Source organism: Chlorocebus sabaeus, chromosome 11 (genome assembly GCF_047675955.1).
Source record: "Chlorocebus sabaeus isolate Y175 chromosome 11, mChlSab1.0.hap1, whole genome shotgun sequence".
In the NCBI taxonomy this organism is placed as follows: domain Eukaryota; kingdom Metazoa; phylum Chordata; class Mammalia; order Primates; family Cercopithecidae; genus Chlorocebus; species Chlorocebus sabaeus.
In genome coordinates this window covers 37,075,195-37,092,134 of record NC_132914.1, presented here as the reverse complement: position 1 = coordinate 37,092,134, position 16,940 = coordinate 37,075,195, and the positions used below count along the sequence as shown (strand labels likewise).

General features: G+C 36.0%; 1 protein-coding gene across 1 annotated transcript in view; it reads right to left on the bottom strand.

Annotated features, from left to right (window-relative positions):
• REDIC1 (regulator of DNA class I crossover intermediates 1) overlaps nt 1–16,940 on the bottom strand; it is a 71,615-nt gene that overhangs the window by 12,408 nt on the left and 42,267 nt on the right. The window contains exon 10 of the mRNA XM_008002870.3: nt 1,206–1,288. Coding sequence (XP_008001061.3) covers nt 1,206–1,288 — 83 coding nt within the window. The remainder of the gene's footprint in view (nt 1–1,205; nt 1,289–16,940) is intronic.

Genomic DNA, 16,940 nt, shown 5'->3' with positions numbered 1-16,940 from the left:
AAAACTGTTCTAGATATAGAACATGACTTCATAGGATTTACAAGAGCTAATCAAGAAAATCATGAAAGAGATTGTGGATACGGCAAAAAAGGTGAAAGGTGAAGGGTTTCAAGATACGGAGCTTACAAAAACGAAAGAGCTAATAGATACCCTCCAGAGGAATTAACAGAAGACAACTTGATGGAGATGAGTACTTAAGAACCAGTTACAGACGACAAGGAAGAAGACATAAAAGAAGCAGTACCAGAAAACTCTGACATTAGACAATCTGGCAAAAGTGTTGACCTCTTTTGACTTCTTTATGACACAGATCTTTCTATGATACAGGCTCTGAAGCTAAAGTAAACAGTAGAAGAAGGATTGGTACCATGTAAAAACATTTTTAGAGAAACGAAAAATCAAAACTCAGAAAGAAATAATGATGTATTGCCATAAAGTTACACCAAGTGCGCCTGCCTCTCCTGTCCCCTATTCTACCTCCTCCACCTCTTCTGCCTCTGCTACCAATGAGACAGCAAGACCAACTCTGCCTCTCCCTTCTCCTCCTCAGCCTACTCAACATGAAGATGATGAGGATTGCGACTTTTATGATGATCTATTCCTACTTAATGAATAGTAAATATATCTTCTCTTTCTTAAGATATTAATATTTTCTTTTCTTTAGCTTACTTTATTGTATAAATACAGTATATAATATGTACAACATACAAAATATGAGTTAATCAACTGTTTATGTTATCAGTAAGGATTCTGGCCAACAGTAGGCTATTAGTAGTTAAGTTTTGCAGAGTCAAACATTTTATTCAGATTTCTGACTGAGCAGCATCCCTAAACCCTGCAATGTTCAAAGATAAACTGTACACACATAATGTGTGTTTATGTGTATGTATATATATATGTGTATATATATAATGTATCCTGATAAAAGGATAAAAGGTGTTTTGTAAATGGCAGTAAAAGCATTATTTTTACAAATATGAAGAATGGTACTCATTTACATTTTTATTTTACATTTTTGTTTACATTTTTCTTTTGTATATTTTTAAATAGTTGTATATATTTGTTTGTTTACTTTTTTGTTTATATTAATTTTTACTTACACTATTTGACTCAACATTTTTATAAGGTAAAGGTAAACTATGAGAAAAACAAATAATTATTAATTAATATAGCATATATTAATAGGTGAAACAAGCATAACTTACCACATCTGAACTAGAACTGAAACAGCTGTCAGTTGGTCTTGGAGAGTAACTGGTAGACCAACTACTCTGTGCAGAATCAAGAGCTGAAAATAAAGGTTTAATACATGAATAATGGTATTTATGAATACTCTACAACATACATATGCCAAGTAGAAGATATCTGCTGATAAAACAAATTTAGATAACAACATACAACACTTTAAAATGTACCAAAATTAGTTAAAATTGTGGATATTTAGCACCTTACAATTCTGACAGGATTTATGGGTTTATTTTACCCTTAAAAAATGTGTAGCTACAAATGAAATAAGGGTATATAACATAAGTGAAGAAAACAGAATAAAGAAACTTGGATTGATTTTTCCAACATGTGAATTATATTTTATGAACAAATAATTTAAAGTGTTAACCTGAGGGAAGGAAGAAAAAACCAAGTTATTAAGTCCTAAGGCATCAAACATTTGCCAATCTAGTAAATGAAAGTTTACTATGCAATCAAATGCTGTGAATAAAACCTATTCAAAGCATCCAGTTTGATAAATTTTCATTATCTGCTTAATATTACTATTTTACAATTGCAAGTAAAGTTTTAAAATGGATTGAGATGTAGGTCATGAATCCCTACTATGTATAAATGATAAAGAGCAACCGTAGCTTCAACCACTCCTGTTACCTTGTTTATGAAAATGAGTCTGCTATCAAGAGAAGCAAAAGGCTGCAGAACATGAAACAACAACACATACCAGATCACATGCCCTCCTATATGCAATAAACCATGAGTACCTCAGGCCAGGACTAACACTCTCTGTAACAGAATCTAGCTTCAGTCAACTGAGAGGCAGAGAGAACTTAGCTGAACTCTGATACCCTTATTTCATCATTCTAGAAGGAAATTTATACCCCCACAAAGCAGGTTTCTCCCTGACAACAGAAAGTAGAGTGCACAAAAATGAAGGGTAGAATATTACTACTAACAATATAATTTAAGGGCATTTCACCCTCATTTCACCAACAAGGTTCATTCAGTCCATAAGTACTGTAAATCCACAGTCATCAGGAAGGAAGAAATTTGTCTGCTGAATGAATGTTCTCATCTTTAACAGTACAGGAAAGGGCATGCAAATGAAAATAAGTACAAATAAACACTTGTTTTGGTGACCATGGCCTTATAGTATAGTCTGAAATCAGGTAGTGTGATGTGTTCAGATTTGTTATTTTCGCTTAGTCTTGCTTTGGCTATGCGGGCTCTTTTTTGGTTCCATATAGATTTTAGAGTTGTTTTTTCTAATTCTGTGACGAATGATGGTGGTATTTTGATGAGATTGCATTGAATTCGTAGATTGCTTTTGGCAGTATGGTCATTTCCACGATATTGATTCTACCCATCCATGAACATGGAATGTGCATGGTACTGGTATAAAAATAGGCACATAGACCAATGGAACAGAATAGAGAACCCAGAAATAAACCCAAATATTTACAGTCAACTGATCTTCAACAAAGCAAATGAAAACATAAAGTGGGGAAAAGATACCCTTTTCAACAAATGGTGCTGGGATAATTGGCTAGCCACATGTAGGAGATCCTCATCTCTCACCTTATAGAAAAATCAACTCAAGATTGATTAAGGACTTAAACCTAAGACCTGAAGTTATAAAAATTCTGGAAGATAACATGGGAAAAACCCTTATAGACATTGGCTTAGGCAAGGATTTCATGACCAAGAACCCAAAAGCAAATGCAATCAAACAAATATATAGCTGGGACCTAATTAAACTAAAGAGCTTTTGCACGGCAAAAGGAACAGGAGAGTAAACAGACAACCCACAAAGTGGAAGAAAATCTTCACAATCTATACATCTGACAAAAGACTTATATCCAGAATTTACAAGGAACTCAAATCAGTAAGAAAAAAATAATCTCATCAAAAAGTGGGCTAAGGGCATAAATAGACAATTCTCAAAAGAAGATATACAAATGGCCAACAAACACATGAAAAAATGTTCAATATCACTAATGATCGGGGAAATGCAAATCAAAACCATAATGTGATATCACCTTACTCCTGCAAGAATGGCCATAATCAAAAAATCAAAAAACAGTAGATGTTGGCATGGGATTGGTGAACAGAGAACACTTCTACGTTGCTGGTGGGAATGTAAACTAGTACAGCCGCTATGGAAAACAGCGTGGAAATTCCTTAAAGAATTAAAAGTACGGCTACCATTTGGTCCAGCAGTCCCACTACTGGGTATCTACCCAGAGGAAAAGTCATTATTCAAAAAAGATACTTCCACACACATTTATAGCAGCACATTTCACAATTTCAAAATCATGGAACCAACCCAAACTCCCATCAATCAATGAGTGGATGAAGAAACTGCGTGTATATTTACATATATATGATGGAATAAAAATGCAGCCATAAAAAGGAAGGAATTAACAGTATTTGCAGTGACCTGGATGAGATTGGAGACTATTATTCTAAGTGAAATAACTCAGGAATGGAAAACCAAACATCGTATGTTCTCACTGATATGTGGGAACTATGATATGAAGATGCAAAGGCATAAGAATGATACAATGGACTTTGGAAACTTGGGGGAAAGAGTGGAAAGAGGAAGAGGGATAAAAGATTACAAATATGGTGCAGTGTTTGTATGGGTGATGGGTGCACCAAAGTCTCACAAATCACCACTACTTTCTCTTTGGTATTGTAACCAAATACCACCTGTACCCCAATAATTTGTGGTAAAAATTTTTTAAAAATTTAAAAAAAAAACCACTTACTGAGTAACTACTTTATGTAAGGCACTGTGATAGTTATTAGGGACACAAGGTCAGAGCCCTCAAAGTGTTCAGAATCTTGTAGTGGAGAAAGATACACATTTTTTAAGTCACAAAATAAGATGTGACATCATAGAAGATACAAAAGTAGTAGGCGGCTAAGTGTGATGAACCCTAGGGAAAGAGATTTGGTGACAATTTAGAGAAAACACAAGTATAAAGAATAGGTTTTGAATGATGAATAAACAATTTTCAGAGACAAGATGAAAAACTAACATGTGGGATAGAGGGAAAATAATGTGCAAATATTTCTAAACATTAATGGAGGTACATTTTAGATTGTCCACGATGTTACCTAAGGATGCATTAAAGAGAGGTGAGACAATGAAATCAAGTCAGTTAGATGATTAACCGAATAATCTAGGTGTGAAGTGATTATGACCTGCAATAAAGCAGTGAAATTGGGATAGAGAAGAAGCAAAAGATTCAAGTTTCAAGAAGGCTTTCAAATAGCCTCAATTTTTGCCTGTATGTACATTTAAAAACTTTTCTGTATCTGGTATAACATCAATATCAAAATCTGATAAAGATTGCACACACATACACACATTCTCTCTCTACAGGAAAATCTTACTTATGAATACCAATATGAAAACCTTACACTAAAAAAGTATTAAATTTTTTTAAAAAGAACAGAATAAAAAGAACAACAAAGAATCACAACACATCAGGACTTGGTGGAATTTATTATAGGAATGCTAAGATGGTCCAAATCACAAAATCCATTAGTAAAATTCACCATTTAAAAAGATCTATATCGGGCCGGGCGCGGTGGCTCAAGCCTGTAATCCCAGCACTTTGGGAGGCCGAGACGGGCTGATCACGAGGTCAGGAGATCGAGACCATCCTGGCTAACACAGTGAAACCCCGTCTCTACTAAAAAAAAAAAAAAAAAAAAAAAATACAAAAAACTAGCCAGGCGAGGTGGTGGGTGCCTGTAGTCCCAGCTACTCGGGAGGCTGAGGCAGGAGAATGGCGTAAACCTGGGAGGCGGAGCTTGCAGTGAGCTGAGATCTGGCCACTGCACTCCAGCCTGGGTGACAGAGTGAGACTCCGTCTCAAAAAAAAAAAAAAAAAAAAATCTATTTCAAAATGAAGTATCACCTCATACCTCTTAGGGTGACCACTGTCAGAAAAAAACAAAAAATAACAAATATTGGCAAGGATATAGAAAAATTGGAACCTTTCTGCACTGCTGGTGGGAATGTAAAATGGTGCAGCAACTACGGAAAATGGTATGAAGATTTCTCAAAAAAATAAAAATAGAACTACTATATAATCCAGAAATATAACTTCTGAATATATATCTAAAATAACTGAAAGCAGGACCTAGAAGAGATATTTGCATACTTATGTTCATTGCAGCATTATTCACAATAGCCAAGAGTCAGGAACAACCTAAATGACAATCAATGAAAGAATGGATAAAGAAAATATGGTATATGCATACAACTGAATACTATTCAGCAATGAAAAAGAAGGAAATCTTGTTATATACTACAATGTGGATGAAACTTAAGGACATTATGTTAAGTTAAACAAACCATTATAAAAAAGATAAATACTACATGATTTCACCTACTAGGTATATAAGTAGAATATAGAAACAGAAGGTAAAATGGTAATGGTCAGGGGCTGGGGAGAGTGGCAAGTAGGAAATTGTTGTTTAGGGAGTGTGAGAGACAGGATGAGGGTCTGTTACACAACAATGTGCATGTGGTTGACAATATTGTATTGTACACCTGGAAACTGTTGAGAGGATAAATGTTATGTTGCATGCTTTTTTGCAACAATAATGCAAAAAGACATATGAATAAAAATTAATAATCATTCCCACAGATCCCATAGATGCTAAGAATCACTTTCTCCCAAATTACTGATTCATCAAAAACACCTCACAAGAAAATAAAGCTATTGGCAAAACACACACACACACACACACACACACACACACACACACACACAAGCCTAAGCCCCAAATTCAGAATCTTACTTAATACAGAAACACAGGATATATATTCATGCTAAAGTAGCTGTGTGTGTGTGTGTGTGTGTGTGTGTGTGTGTATCAGAAGGCACTACAGATAAATCTAACAAGAAACATGCAGAATCTATGTGAGGAAGACTTCAGGAAAGTGCTTGAAGGTATTTTAAGCAACTACTAAATATAAAAAACTAGACTGAATTAATGAAAGGACATCTTATGTTCTTAGATAGACTACTCAACATTATTAGGATAATAATTCACACTAAACTAACACAGTTAACAGTTTCCTAATAAAAATTAAAACTTTTCTTTTGGACTTAATTGATTTTAAAGGTTATATGAAAAAGCAATCCAACAATAACCAGAAAAAACTTTTTAAAAATTGCAAAGACGCAGGTAATTCTTCAAGAAATTAAACATTTATAAAAAGATGATTTTAAAAAAGCGGTATGGTATTGGCACATGAAGATTAGGAAAGATCAATGAAACAATTAAGAAACCCACAAAATAGGTTAGCTACATATGGAAAGTTATTATATTAAAAAAAGGTAGTATCACAAATACCTAGGGAAAAGATGTATTTTTAAAACTTGGCTGGGCGCGGCGGCCCATGCCTGTAATCCCAGCACCTTGGGAGGACGAGACGGGGATCACGAGGTCAGGAGATCGAGGCCATCCTGGCTAACATGGTGAAACTCCGTCTCCACTAAAAAAATGTAAAAAATTAGCCAGGTGTGGTAGCAGAAGAATGGCGTGAACCCGGGAGGCAGAGCTTGCAGTGAGCTGAGATTGCGCCACTGCACTCCAGCCTGGCCGACAGAGCCAGACTCCGTCTCAAAAACAAACAAACAAAACCTTGGACTGATAGAAACCTCATGCCTTAAATCAACTCAAAATCCAAATGGATTAAAGAACTAAATTTAAAAATATAAAAGCATACTAATACTAGAAGAAAATATGGTAAGTTCTTTTGTAACTTGGAAGTGTGGAGTCTGGAGAGTCTAAATCCAGAAATAAAAGAAAAAATTGATCAATTTAACTACATAAAGAAGATAAACCTGCAAAGCAAGAGACACTATATGCAAAGACTAAACAAAATAAATCAAAAACCAACATTAAACTAGAAGAAAACATTTGCCACATATCAAAACATACATGCTTTTACTTTTTAATTTTTATGGATACATAGTAGGTGCATATATTTATGAGGTATATGAGATGTTTTGATACAGGGATACAATGTATAATAATCACATGAAAACTGGGGTATTCATCCCCTAAAGCATTCATCCTTTGTGTTATCTAATTATATTGTTTTCGTTATTTTAAAATGTACAATTCAATTTTTATTCACTATAGCTACCTTGCTGTGCTAGCAAATACTAGGTCTTATTCATTCTTTCTAATTAAAATTTTTGTACCCATTAACCATCACCGCCCTCCCAACCCCACCACTACCCTTTCTAGCCTCCAGTAACCATTCTTCTACCCTCTTATTTCCATGAGTTCAATTGCTTTGATTTTTAGATCCCACAAATAAGTGAGAACATGTGTTGTCTTTCTGGGCCTGGCTTGTTTCACTTAACATAATAACCTCCAGTTCCATCCATGCTGTTGCAAATGACAGGATTATTCTTTTTTTATGATATTTTCTGGAGTTAGGCAAGTTGATTTTAAAGGTTATATGAAAAAGTAATCAAGAAAACCAGAAAAAAACCTTTTTAAAAAATGAAAGGAGGGGTGTAACTTATCAAGAAATTAAACATTATAAAACAATAATTATCATTAGATTACATATAATTAGATTATTAGATGGTGTTTAATGAACACATTTTCTTTAGCAATTCATTTTGTGATGGACACTTAGGTTGCTTCCAAATCTTGGCTATCGCGAACAGTGCTGCAACATGGGAGTGCAGATATCTCTTTAATATACTGATTTCCTTTCTTTTGGGTATATATCCAGCAGTGGGATTGCTTGATCACATGGTAGCTCTATTTTTAGTTTTTTGAGGAACCTCCAAACTATTCTCCATAGTGGTTGTACTAATTAATGTTACCATCGATAGTGTATAAGGGTTCCCTCTCTCCATATCCTCACCAGCGTTTGTTATTGCCTGTCTTTGGGATATGTCATTTTAACCGAGGTGAGATGATATCTCACTTTACTTTTGATTTGCATTTCTTTGATGATCAATGATGTTGAGCACCTTTTCACATGCCCCTTCCATGTGTATGTCTCTTTTGAAAAATGTCTATTCAAATATTTGGCCTATTTCTTCTTGAGATTATTAGATTTTTTTCTATACAGTTGTTTAAACTCCTTATATATTATATTAATCCCTTGCCAGATGGGTAATTTGCAAATATTTTCTCCCATTATGGGTTGTCTCTTTACTGATTGTTTCCTTTATTGTGTAGAAGCTTTTTAACTTGATGTGATCCCATTTGTCCATTTTTGCTTTGGTTCCCTATGCTTGTTATTATTCCAGAAATTTTTACTCAAACGAATGTCCTGGGGAATTTCCTCAGTGTTTTCTTGCGGTAGTTCCATAGTTCAAGGTCTTAGATTTAAGTCTTTAATCCATTTTGCTTTGATTTTTGTATATGGTGAGAGACAGGGGTCTAGTTTCATTCTTCTGCATACAGATATCCAGTTTTCCCTGCAACATTCATTGAAGAGACAGTCTTTTCCCAGTGCATGTTCTTGGTACCTCTATCAAAAATGAGTTCATTGGAAATGTGTGGAATTGTTTCTGGGTTCTCTATTCTATGTGTCTGTTTTATGCTGGTACCATGCTGTTTTGGTTACTATAATTCTGCAGTATAATTTGAAGTAAGGTAATGCTATTCCTTCAGTTTTGTTTCTTTTGCTTAGGATAACTTCAGCTATTCTTGGTCTTTCATGGTTCCATTTAAATTTTGGGATTAGTTTTTCAATTTCTGTTAATAATGTCATTCGTATTTTGATAGGGATTGCATTGAATATGTAGATTGCTTCAGGTAGTATGGACATTATAAACAATATTGATTCTTCTAATCCATGAACAGGGAATATCTTTCCATGTTTTGGTGTCCTCTTCAGTGTCTTTCATCAGTGTTTTACAGTCTTTATTATTGAGCTCTTTCACTTCTTTGGTTAATTCCTAGGTACTTAACTTTATTTGTGGCTACTGTAAATGGAACTACTTAAAAAAATTTTTTTCAGACTGTTCACTGTTGGCATATAAAAATGCTACTGAATTTTGTAAGTTGATTTTGCCTCCTGCGACTTTACTGATTTTGTTTATCAATTCTAATAGGTTTTTGATGGAGTCTTTAGGTTTTTCTAAATATAAGACCACATCATTGGCAAACAAGGATAATTTGACTTCTTTCTTCCAGGTTGGATGCCCTTTATTTCTTTCTCTTTTCTCATGCTCTAGATAGAACTTCCAGTACTATGTTGAATAAGAATGAAAGTGGGCATATTTGTCATGTTCCAGATCTTAGACGAAAGCCTTTCAGTTCTTCCCCATTAAGTACTATACTAGCTGTGGGTCTATCATATCTGGCTGTTATTATGTTGAGTTATGTTCCTTCTATATTCAGGGTTTTTTAACGATTTTTATCATGAAGGGATGTTAAATTTTTATCAAATGCTTTTTCAGCATCAATTGAAATGTTCATATGTTTCTTGCCCTTCATTCTGTTGTTATGATGTATCACATTGATTGATTTGTGTATCTTGAACCATTCTTGTATCCCAGGGATAAATCCCACTTGGTCATAATGAATAATCTTTTCAGTGTACTTTTGAATTGTATTTGCTAGTATTTTGTTGAAGATATTTGCATCAACATTCATCAGAGACACTGACCTGTAGTTTTTTTTCTTGATGTATTTGTCTGGTTTTGGTATCAGGGTAATACACTGCCTTATAGAACGGGTTTGGTAGTTCCTCTTCCTCCATTTTTCAGAATATTTTTAGTAGGACTGGTATTAGTTCTTCTTTACATGTTTTGTAGAATTCAGTGGTGAAGCCTTCAAGTCCCAGGCTTTTCTTTCCTGGGAGACTTTTTATTACAACTTCAATCTAGTCCCTCATTATTGGACTGTTCAGGTTTTGGATTTCTTCATGGTTCAATCTTGGTAGATTGTGCGTGTCTAGGAATTTATCCATTTCTTCTATATTTTCCAACTTATTGGCATGTAGTCATTCACAGTAGCCACTAATGATCCTTTCAATTCTTGTTATCAGCTATAATGTTCCTTTTTCATCTCTGATTTTATTTAAATCTTCTCTCTTTTTCTTAGTCTAGCTAAATGTTTGTCAATTTTGTTTAATTTTTCAAAAACCAACTTTTTGTTTCATTGATATTTTGTACTGTTTGCTTCATTTCAATATCATTTATTTCTGCTTGTCTTTATTATTTCTTTTCTGCTACTAATTTTGGGTTTGGTTTGTTCTTGCTTTTCTAGTTCTTTAAGATATATAGGTAAGTTGTTTATTTGTTGTTTTTCTTCTTTTTTGATGTAGGCTTTTAGAGCTACAAAATTCCCTCCTAGCACTGCTTTTGCTGTATCCCACAGGTTTGGGTATATTGTGTTTCAATTATCATTTGTTTCAAGGAATTTTTCAATTTCATTCTTAATTTCTTCATTGACCCACTGGTCATTCAGGTGCATACTGTTTAATTTTCATGTATTTGTATAGTTTCCAAAATTCCTCATTGTTGATTTCTAGTTTTATTCCATTGTAGTTAGAAAAGATACTTGATATCATTTCAATTTTCAAAAATGTTTTAAGACTTGTTTTGTTGCCTAACGTATGTCTATCTTTGAGAATGATCCATGTGCTGAGGAAAAGAATGTCTATTCTGTAGCTACTGGATGAAATGTTATGTAAATATCTATTAGGTCCATTTGATCTATAATACAGATGAAGTCTGGTGTTTCATCATTGTTTTCTTTCTGGAAGATCTGTCTAATGCTGAAAGAGGAATGTTGAAGTCTCCAACTATTATTGTATTGGGGGTGTATCTCTTCCTCCTTCACTCTAATAATATTTGCTTTATATATCTGAGTGCTTCAGTGTTGGGTGCATATATATTTAAAATTGTTATATCCTCTTTCTGAATTGGCCCCCTCCACGAGTGTGGAGCCCTCATGGCCTAACTATCTCTTTAATGGTCTCAACTCTTAACACTGTTGCATTAGGGATTAAGTTTCATTAAGTTGCATCAGAGTTTATATAATGACCTTCTTTGGTCTCTTATAATTTTTGTCTTGAAATTTATTTTGTCTAATATACATTTAGCTACTCTTGCTCTTTTTTGGTTTCTATTGGCTTGGAATATCTTTCTCTATCCCTTTATTTTCTGTCTCTGTGTGCCTTTATAGGTAAAATGTGTTTCTTATAGGCAACAGATCATTGAGTTTTATTTTTTATCTATTCAGCCACTCTATATCTTTTGATTGGAGAGTTTAATCCATTGACAGTCAAAGTCATTATTGATAAGTAAGGACTTACTGCTGCTATTTTGTTATCTGTTTTTTGGCTGTTTTGTGGTCATCTCGTCTTTCTTTCCTTCTTGTCTTCCTTTTAGTAAAGGTGATTTTCTCTGGTGATATAATTTATTTTCTCACTTTTTGTTTTTTGTGTATCTGTTGTATGATTTTATCATAAGGCTTGCAAATACAATCTTAGAACCCATGATTTTAAGCTGATAACAACTTAATTGTTTGCATAAAAAAATGAGCAAAAAGAAAACTAGTAAAAACTCTACCCCTTAACTTCATTCTCTTGCTTTTTAACTTTCTGTTGTTTCTATATATATCTTATTATATACTCTATGGTTTGAAAAGTTGATATAGTTACTACTTTTGATTAGTTCATCATTTAGTGTTTTTACTTCAGATATGAGTAGTTTGCACACCACATTTACAGTGTTATAATATTCTGTTTTGCTGTGTACTTATTATTATCAGAGAGTTTTTTACCTTCAGATGATTTCTTCTTGCTCATTAACTTTCTTTTCTTTCTGATTGAAGTATTCCTTTTAGCATTTTCTTGCAGAACAGGTCTGGTATTGATAATCCCTCAGCTTTTCTTTGTCTAGGAAGTCTTTATTTCTACTTCATGTTTGAGGGATATTTTTGCTGGATATACTATTTTAGGGTAAAAGGTTTTTTCCTTCAGCACTTTAAATATGTCATGCCACTCTCTCCTGGCTTGTAAGGTTTCCACTGCAAAGTCTGCTCCCAGACGTATTATAGCTCCATTGTATGTTATTTGTTTCTTTTCTCTTGCCACTTTTAGGATCCTTTCTTTATCCTTGATCTTTAGGAGTTTACTAAATGCCTCGAGGTAGTCTTCTTTGGGTTAAATCTGCTAGGTGTTCTACAACCTTCTTATACTTGGATATTGATATGTTTCTCTAGGTTTAGGAGGTAAAAGGCCAATAACTACTCTTAGATTTGCCCTTTTGAGGCTATTTTCTAGATCCTGCAGGCATACTTCATTCTTTTTTATTCTTTTTTCTTTTTCTTTTTTTTTTTTTTTTTTTTTTGAGACGGAGTCTGGCTCTGTCACCCAGGCTGGAGTGCAGTGGCCGGATCTCTGCTCACCGCAAGCTCCGCCTCCCGGGTTTACGCCATTCTCCTGCCTCAGCCTCCCGAGTAGCTGGGACTACAGGCGCCCGCCACCTCGCCCGGCTAGTTTTTTGTACTTTTTTTTTTAGTAGAGACGGGGTTTCACCGTGTTAGCCAGGATGGTCTCAATCTCCTGACCTCGTGATCCGCCTGTCTCGGCCTCCCAAAGTGCTGGGATTACAGGCTTGAGCCACCGCGCCCGGCCTATTCTTTTTTCTTTCGTCTCCTCTGACTGTGTATTTTCAAACTGTCTGCCTTCAAGCTCACTAATTCTTTGTGCTGCTTGATCAATTCTACTATTAAGATTCTAATGCATTCTTCAATATGTCAATTGCATTTTTCAGATCCAGAATTTATGCTTGATTCTTTTTACTTATTTCAATCTCTTTGTTAAATTTGTCTGATATACTTCTGAATTCCTTCTCTTTGTTATCTTGAATTTCACTTTCCTCAAAACAGCTATTTTTAATACTCTGTCTGAAAGGCCACATATGTCCATTTCTCCAGGGTTGGTCCTTGGTGCGTTATTTAGTTCATCTGGTGAAGTCGTTTTCCTGGATGGTCTTGCTACTTGTAGATGTTCGTTTGTACCTGGGCATTGAAGAGTTAGCTATTTATTGCAGTCTTCACAGTCTGGGCTTGTTCTCATCCATCTTGGGAATGCTTTCCAGGAATTCAAAAAGGACTTGGGTGTTAAGATCTAAGCTGTATCTGCTTTAGGGGCACCCCAAACCCAGTAATGCTGTGGTTCTTGCAGACTTGTAGACATACTGCCTTGACTGTCTTAGACAATATCTGGGAAAATTTTCTGCATTACCAAGCAGAGACTCTTGTCACTGCCCTTACTTTCTTCCAAATGAATAGTCTCCCTCTCTGTTCTGAGCCATCTGAAGCTCAGGGTGGAGTGACTTAAGCACCCCCATCGCCACGACCATCAGGATTGTGCTTAGTCAGATGTTACACCAGCACAGCACTGGGTCTCAACCAAGGTCCACTGTAACCACTACCCGGCTACTGCCTATGCTTTCTCAAGGCCCTAGGGCTCTACAATCCATGGGTGGCAAAGCTGGCCAGGTCTGTGTCCTTCCCTTCAGGGTGTCAAGTTCCCCCAGGCCCCAGGTGGATCCAGAAGTCCTGTCTCAGAACTGGGAGCCAGGAACTACAGTCAAAAACCTTAGCAGCCTACCTGGTATTCTATTTTACTGGGGCTGAGCTTACATTCAAACCACAAGACACAGTCCTTCCCACTCTTCCCTTTCCAAAGGCAGACGAACCTCAACCCATGGCCATCACAACCCAGCCCTACAGGGAGTACTGTCAGAGTACCAGTCATGTTCCCTTATGACCCAAGGGTTCTTCAGTCAGCTTGTGGTGAATGATGCCTAGGCTGGGAGTCACCCTTCAGCACAGTGGACTCCCCCTCTGGTCCAGGGCAGGTCCAGAAATGCCATCCAAGAGCCAAGTCCTGGAATTGGGGACCCCAAGAGCCTACTTGGTATTCTACCCCCATGGCTATGCTGGTACCTAAGATGCAAGACAAAGTCCCCTTTACTTTTCTCTCTGCTTTTCTCAAGTGAAGAGTCTTGTCCTATAGCCATCACAGCTGGAAATGTACTGAGACTCACCTGATGCCACCAAGTCTCAGAGTCTCACCCAAGGCCCTCAATGCAGTCCCTGGATATCACTGATGGTTATTCAGGGCCCCAGGGCTCCTCAGTTGGCAGGTGATGAATCCTGCCAGGATTGGGTCCTTCCTTTCAAGGATATAGGTGTCCTTCTTGCCCAAAGAGTGTCCAGAAATGTCATCTTGGAGCTAGGGCCTGGAAAGGGGACATCATGACTCTGACCTGTGCCCTATCTTACTGTGGCTAATCTGGTATGCAGGATGTAAGACAAAGTCCTCCCCACTCTTCCCTCTCCTCTCCTCAAGCAGAAGGAAGGGGTCTGTTTTGGACCTGCAAGCTGAGTGGTCTGGGTTAAGGGAGGGGTGACTGCCATCCTCCCTTAGCTGCCCCAACTGGTGATTCAATAGAACACATGCCATCCCCAGTCCACAGTCTCTGGCCCTAGTTCAGCACTAGGACTCACCTAGGAGTTGTAGTCCTTGTGGCCTAGACTGCCTTTCAAATTTACTTAGAGCACCAGAGCACTTTAGCCCATAATAGGAGGGCTTATGCAAACTCAAGTATTGACCACAAGCATCAGCAATTCCCCTCTGGCTAGGGCTAGTTTAAATACTCTCTCCATGGGTAGACATCAGCTGAGTTTGGTCCAGTTTTGCTTTCTGTTATAAGACAGCACTGAATTCAGTGCCTCAAAATTGCTGCACTGACTGTCCTTCTCCCCAGTACAAAGAATCACTCTCCACACTGTGTCGCCACTCCCAGGGAATGGGGGAAGGGTGGCGTCAGTGACTCAAGACTATTTTTCCTACTTGTTCAGTGCCTCTTTCAGTGATGCGAAGTTAAAACCAGGTACTATGCGTGTTCTTCTGCGGTTCTTAGGAAGGTGTTTTTTGTGTGTAGAGAGTCGTTAAATTGGTGTGCTTGTGGGTGGTGTCTTCTATTCTGCCATCTTGTTTCACCCCTCATCTACATCTTTTTAATATTTAAAGATCTCTTAATATCTCTTAAAGATCTCTTAAATATCAAGGAAAAAAAATGCCAAAACCCAAGGGGGCAAAAGATGTGAATGGAGAATTCACAGAAAAAGAATCGCAAATAGCCAATGAACATTTTTTAAAGATGCTCAACTTCACACATAGCAAAGTGCAAACAAAAACTTCCATCTATCCATCCCCCTGTGAGACTCAGCAAAATTCCTAAATTTGACCACAATCCCTGTTGGTGAGGCTGTGGAATAAAATATACACTGCTAATGGAATTGCCAAATGGTGACACAAGGAACTTGGAAATATACATATATCAAAATTGAAATTCAGCAATATCTATGAAATACCAGCATATTTCTCCTTCAACTCAACAATGTCCCTCCCAGAAATTACCCTGAAAATGTACTTTCACAAATAAGAAACATTGCACAAAATTGTTTACTTAAACAGTATTTGTAAGAAAAATATACTGGAAATAGCCCAAATGTCCATCAATAGGGCATTGACTGAAAAAACTACAGTTCATACATGTAATGGACTACTAAGTGGTCATAAGTAAAGGATGAAGAAATACCTAGCACTAACACAGAGGAATCTATAGGATATTTTATTAAATAAATGAATTCACTTAATTCTTTTATAAAATATTCTCTATTACATTTAGAATGAGAAAGGCAGGAAACTAAGACTCATGGTTATGTATGTGTTTATATATTTTTGGGATTTATTTTTTTAAAAAATGGACTGGAATGAGAAACCAGAAAGCAGAAAAAAAAAATACTCATGTTGCAGAAGGAAATAGGGCAGGGACAATAAGGACAGAAACCTGACTAGTATTTTACATATTCAAAAAAATAAATTATAAAAAGTTTCAAGGTATTCCATCAGACTAGATAACATGAAGGACTATGCTACCACAGAATACCTAAAAGAGTACCAGATCAACATGAAACTTCTGTCTGTAAAAAGACAGTATAGAATTAAAAGATTACTCAAATATGAAGTATTTGCTACATACAAGCCTACAAGCAGTCAGTATTCAGGACACATAAAATATATATAGGAGATATAGATATATAAAAGACACATCCCATAAAGAAAACCAAACTTCAGAAAAGGAACATGAGCAAATGACATTTCACAAATGAAACATCGATGGCCAGTTAACCTAATTAGTAGTCAGAGAAATATAAATTAGAACTACAATGAGCTATCAGATTACCAATAATGATAAAAGACTGAGATATTGTTGGTGAAAACATGTAACAACTAAGACTCTTACCCATTGCTAAGAGGGGTACAACTGGCATAACCATTTAGGAAAAGAATTTTGCATTACCTTGAAGATGCAAAGAAGTGCATACCATATGAACTAGCAATTCTACTCCTAGAAATATATCCTAGAGAAACATTTTATACATGTGTGCAAGGAAAAATGCCAATAATAGTCCAAGTAGCATTGTTCTTCGTCGGAAAATATTCGAAACAACGTAAGCAAAATATTCAAAACAACCTCAATATCCATTGTTAGAAGATACATAAATTGTGATATATTCATACAATAGAATGCTGTATAGCAGGAAAAATAATAAATGTACTAGACCTACAAGTATCAAAGCAGGTGAACCACAAAATATAATACTGAGTGAAAAAAAAG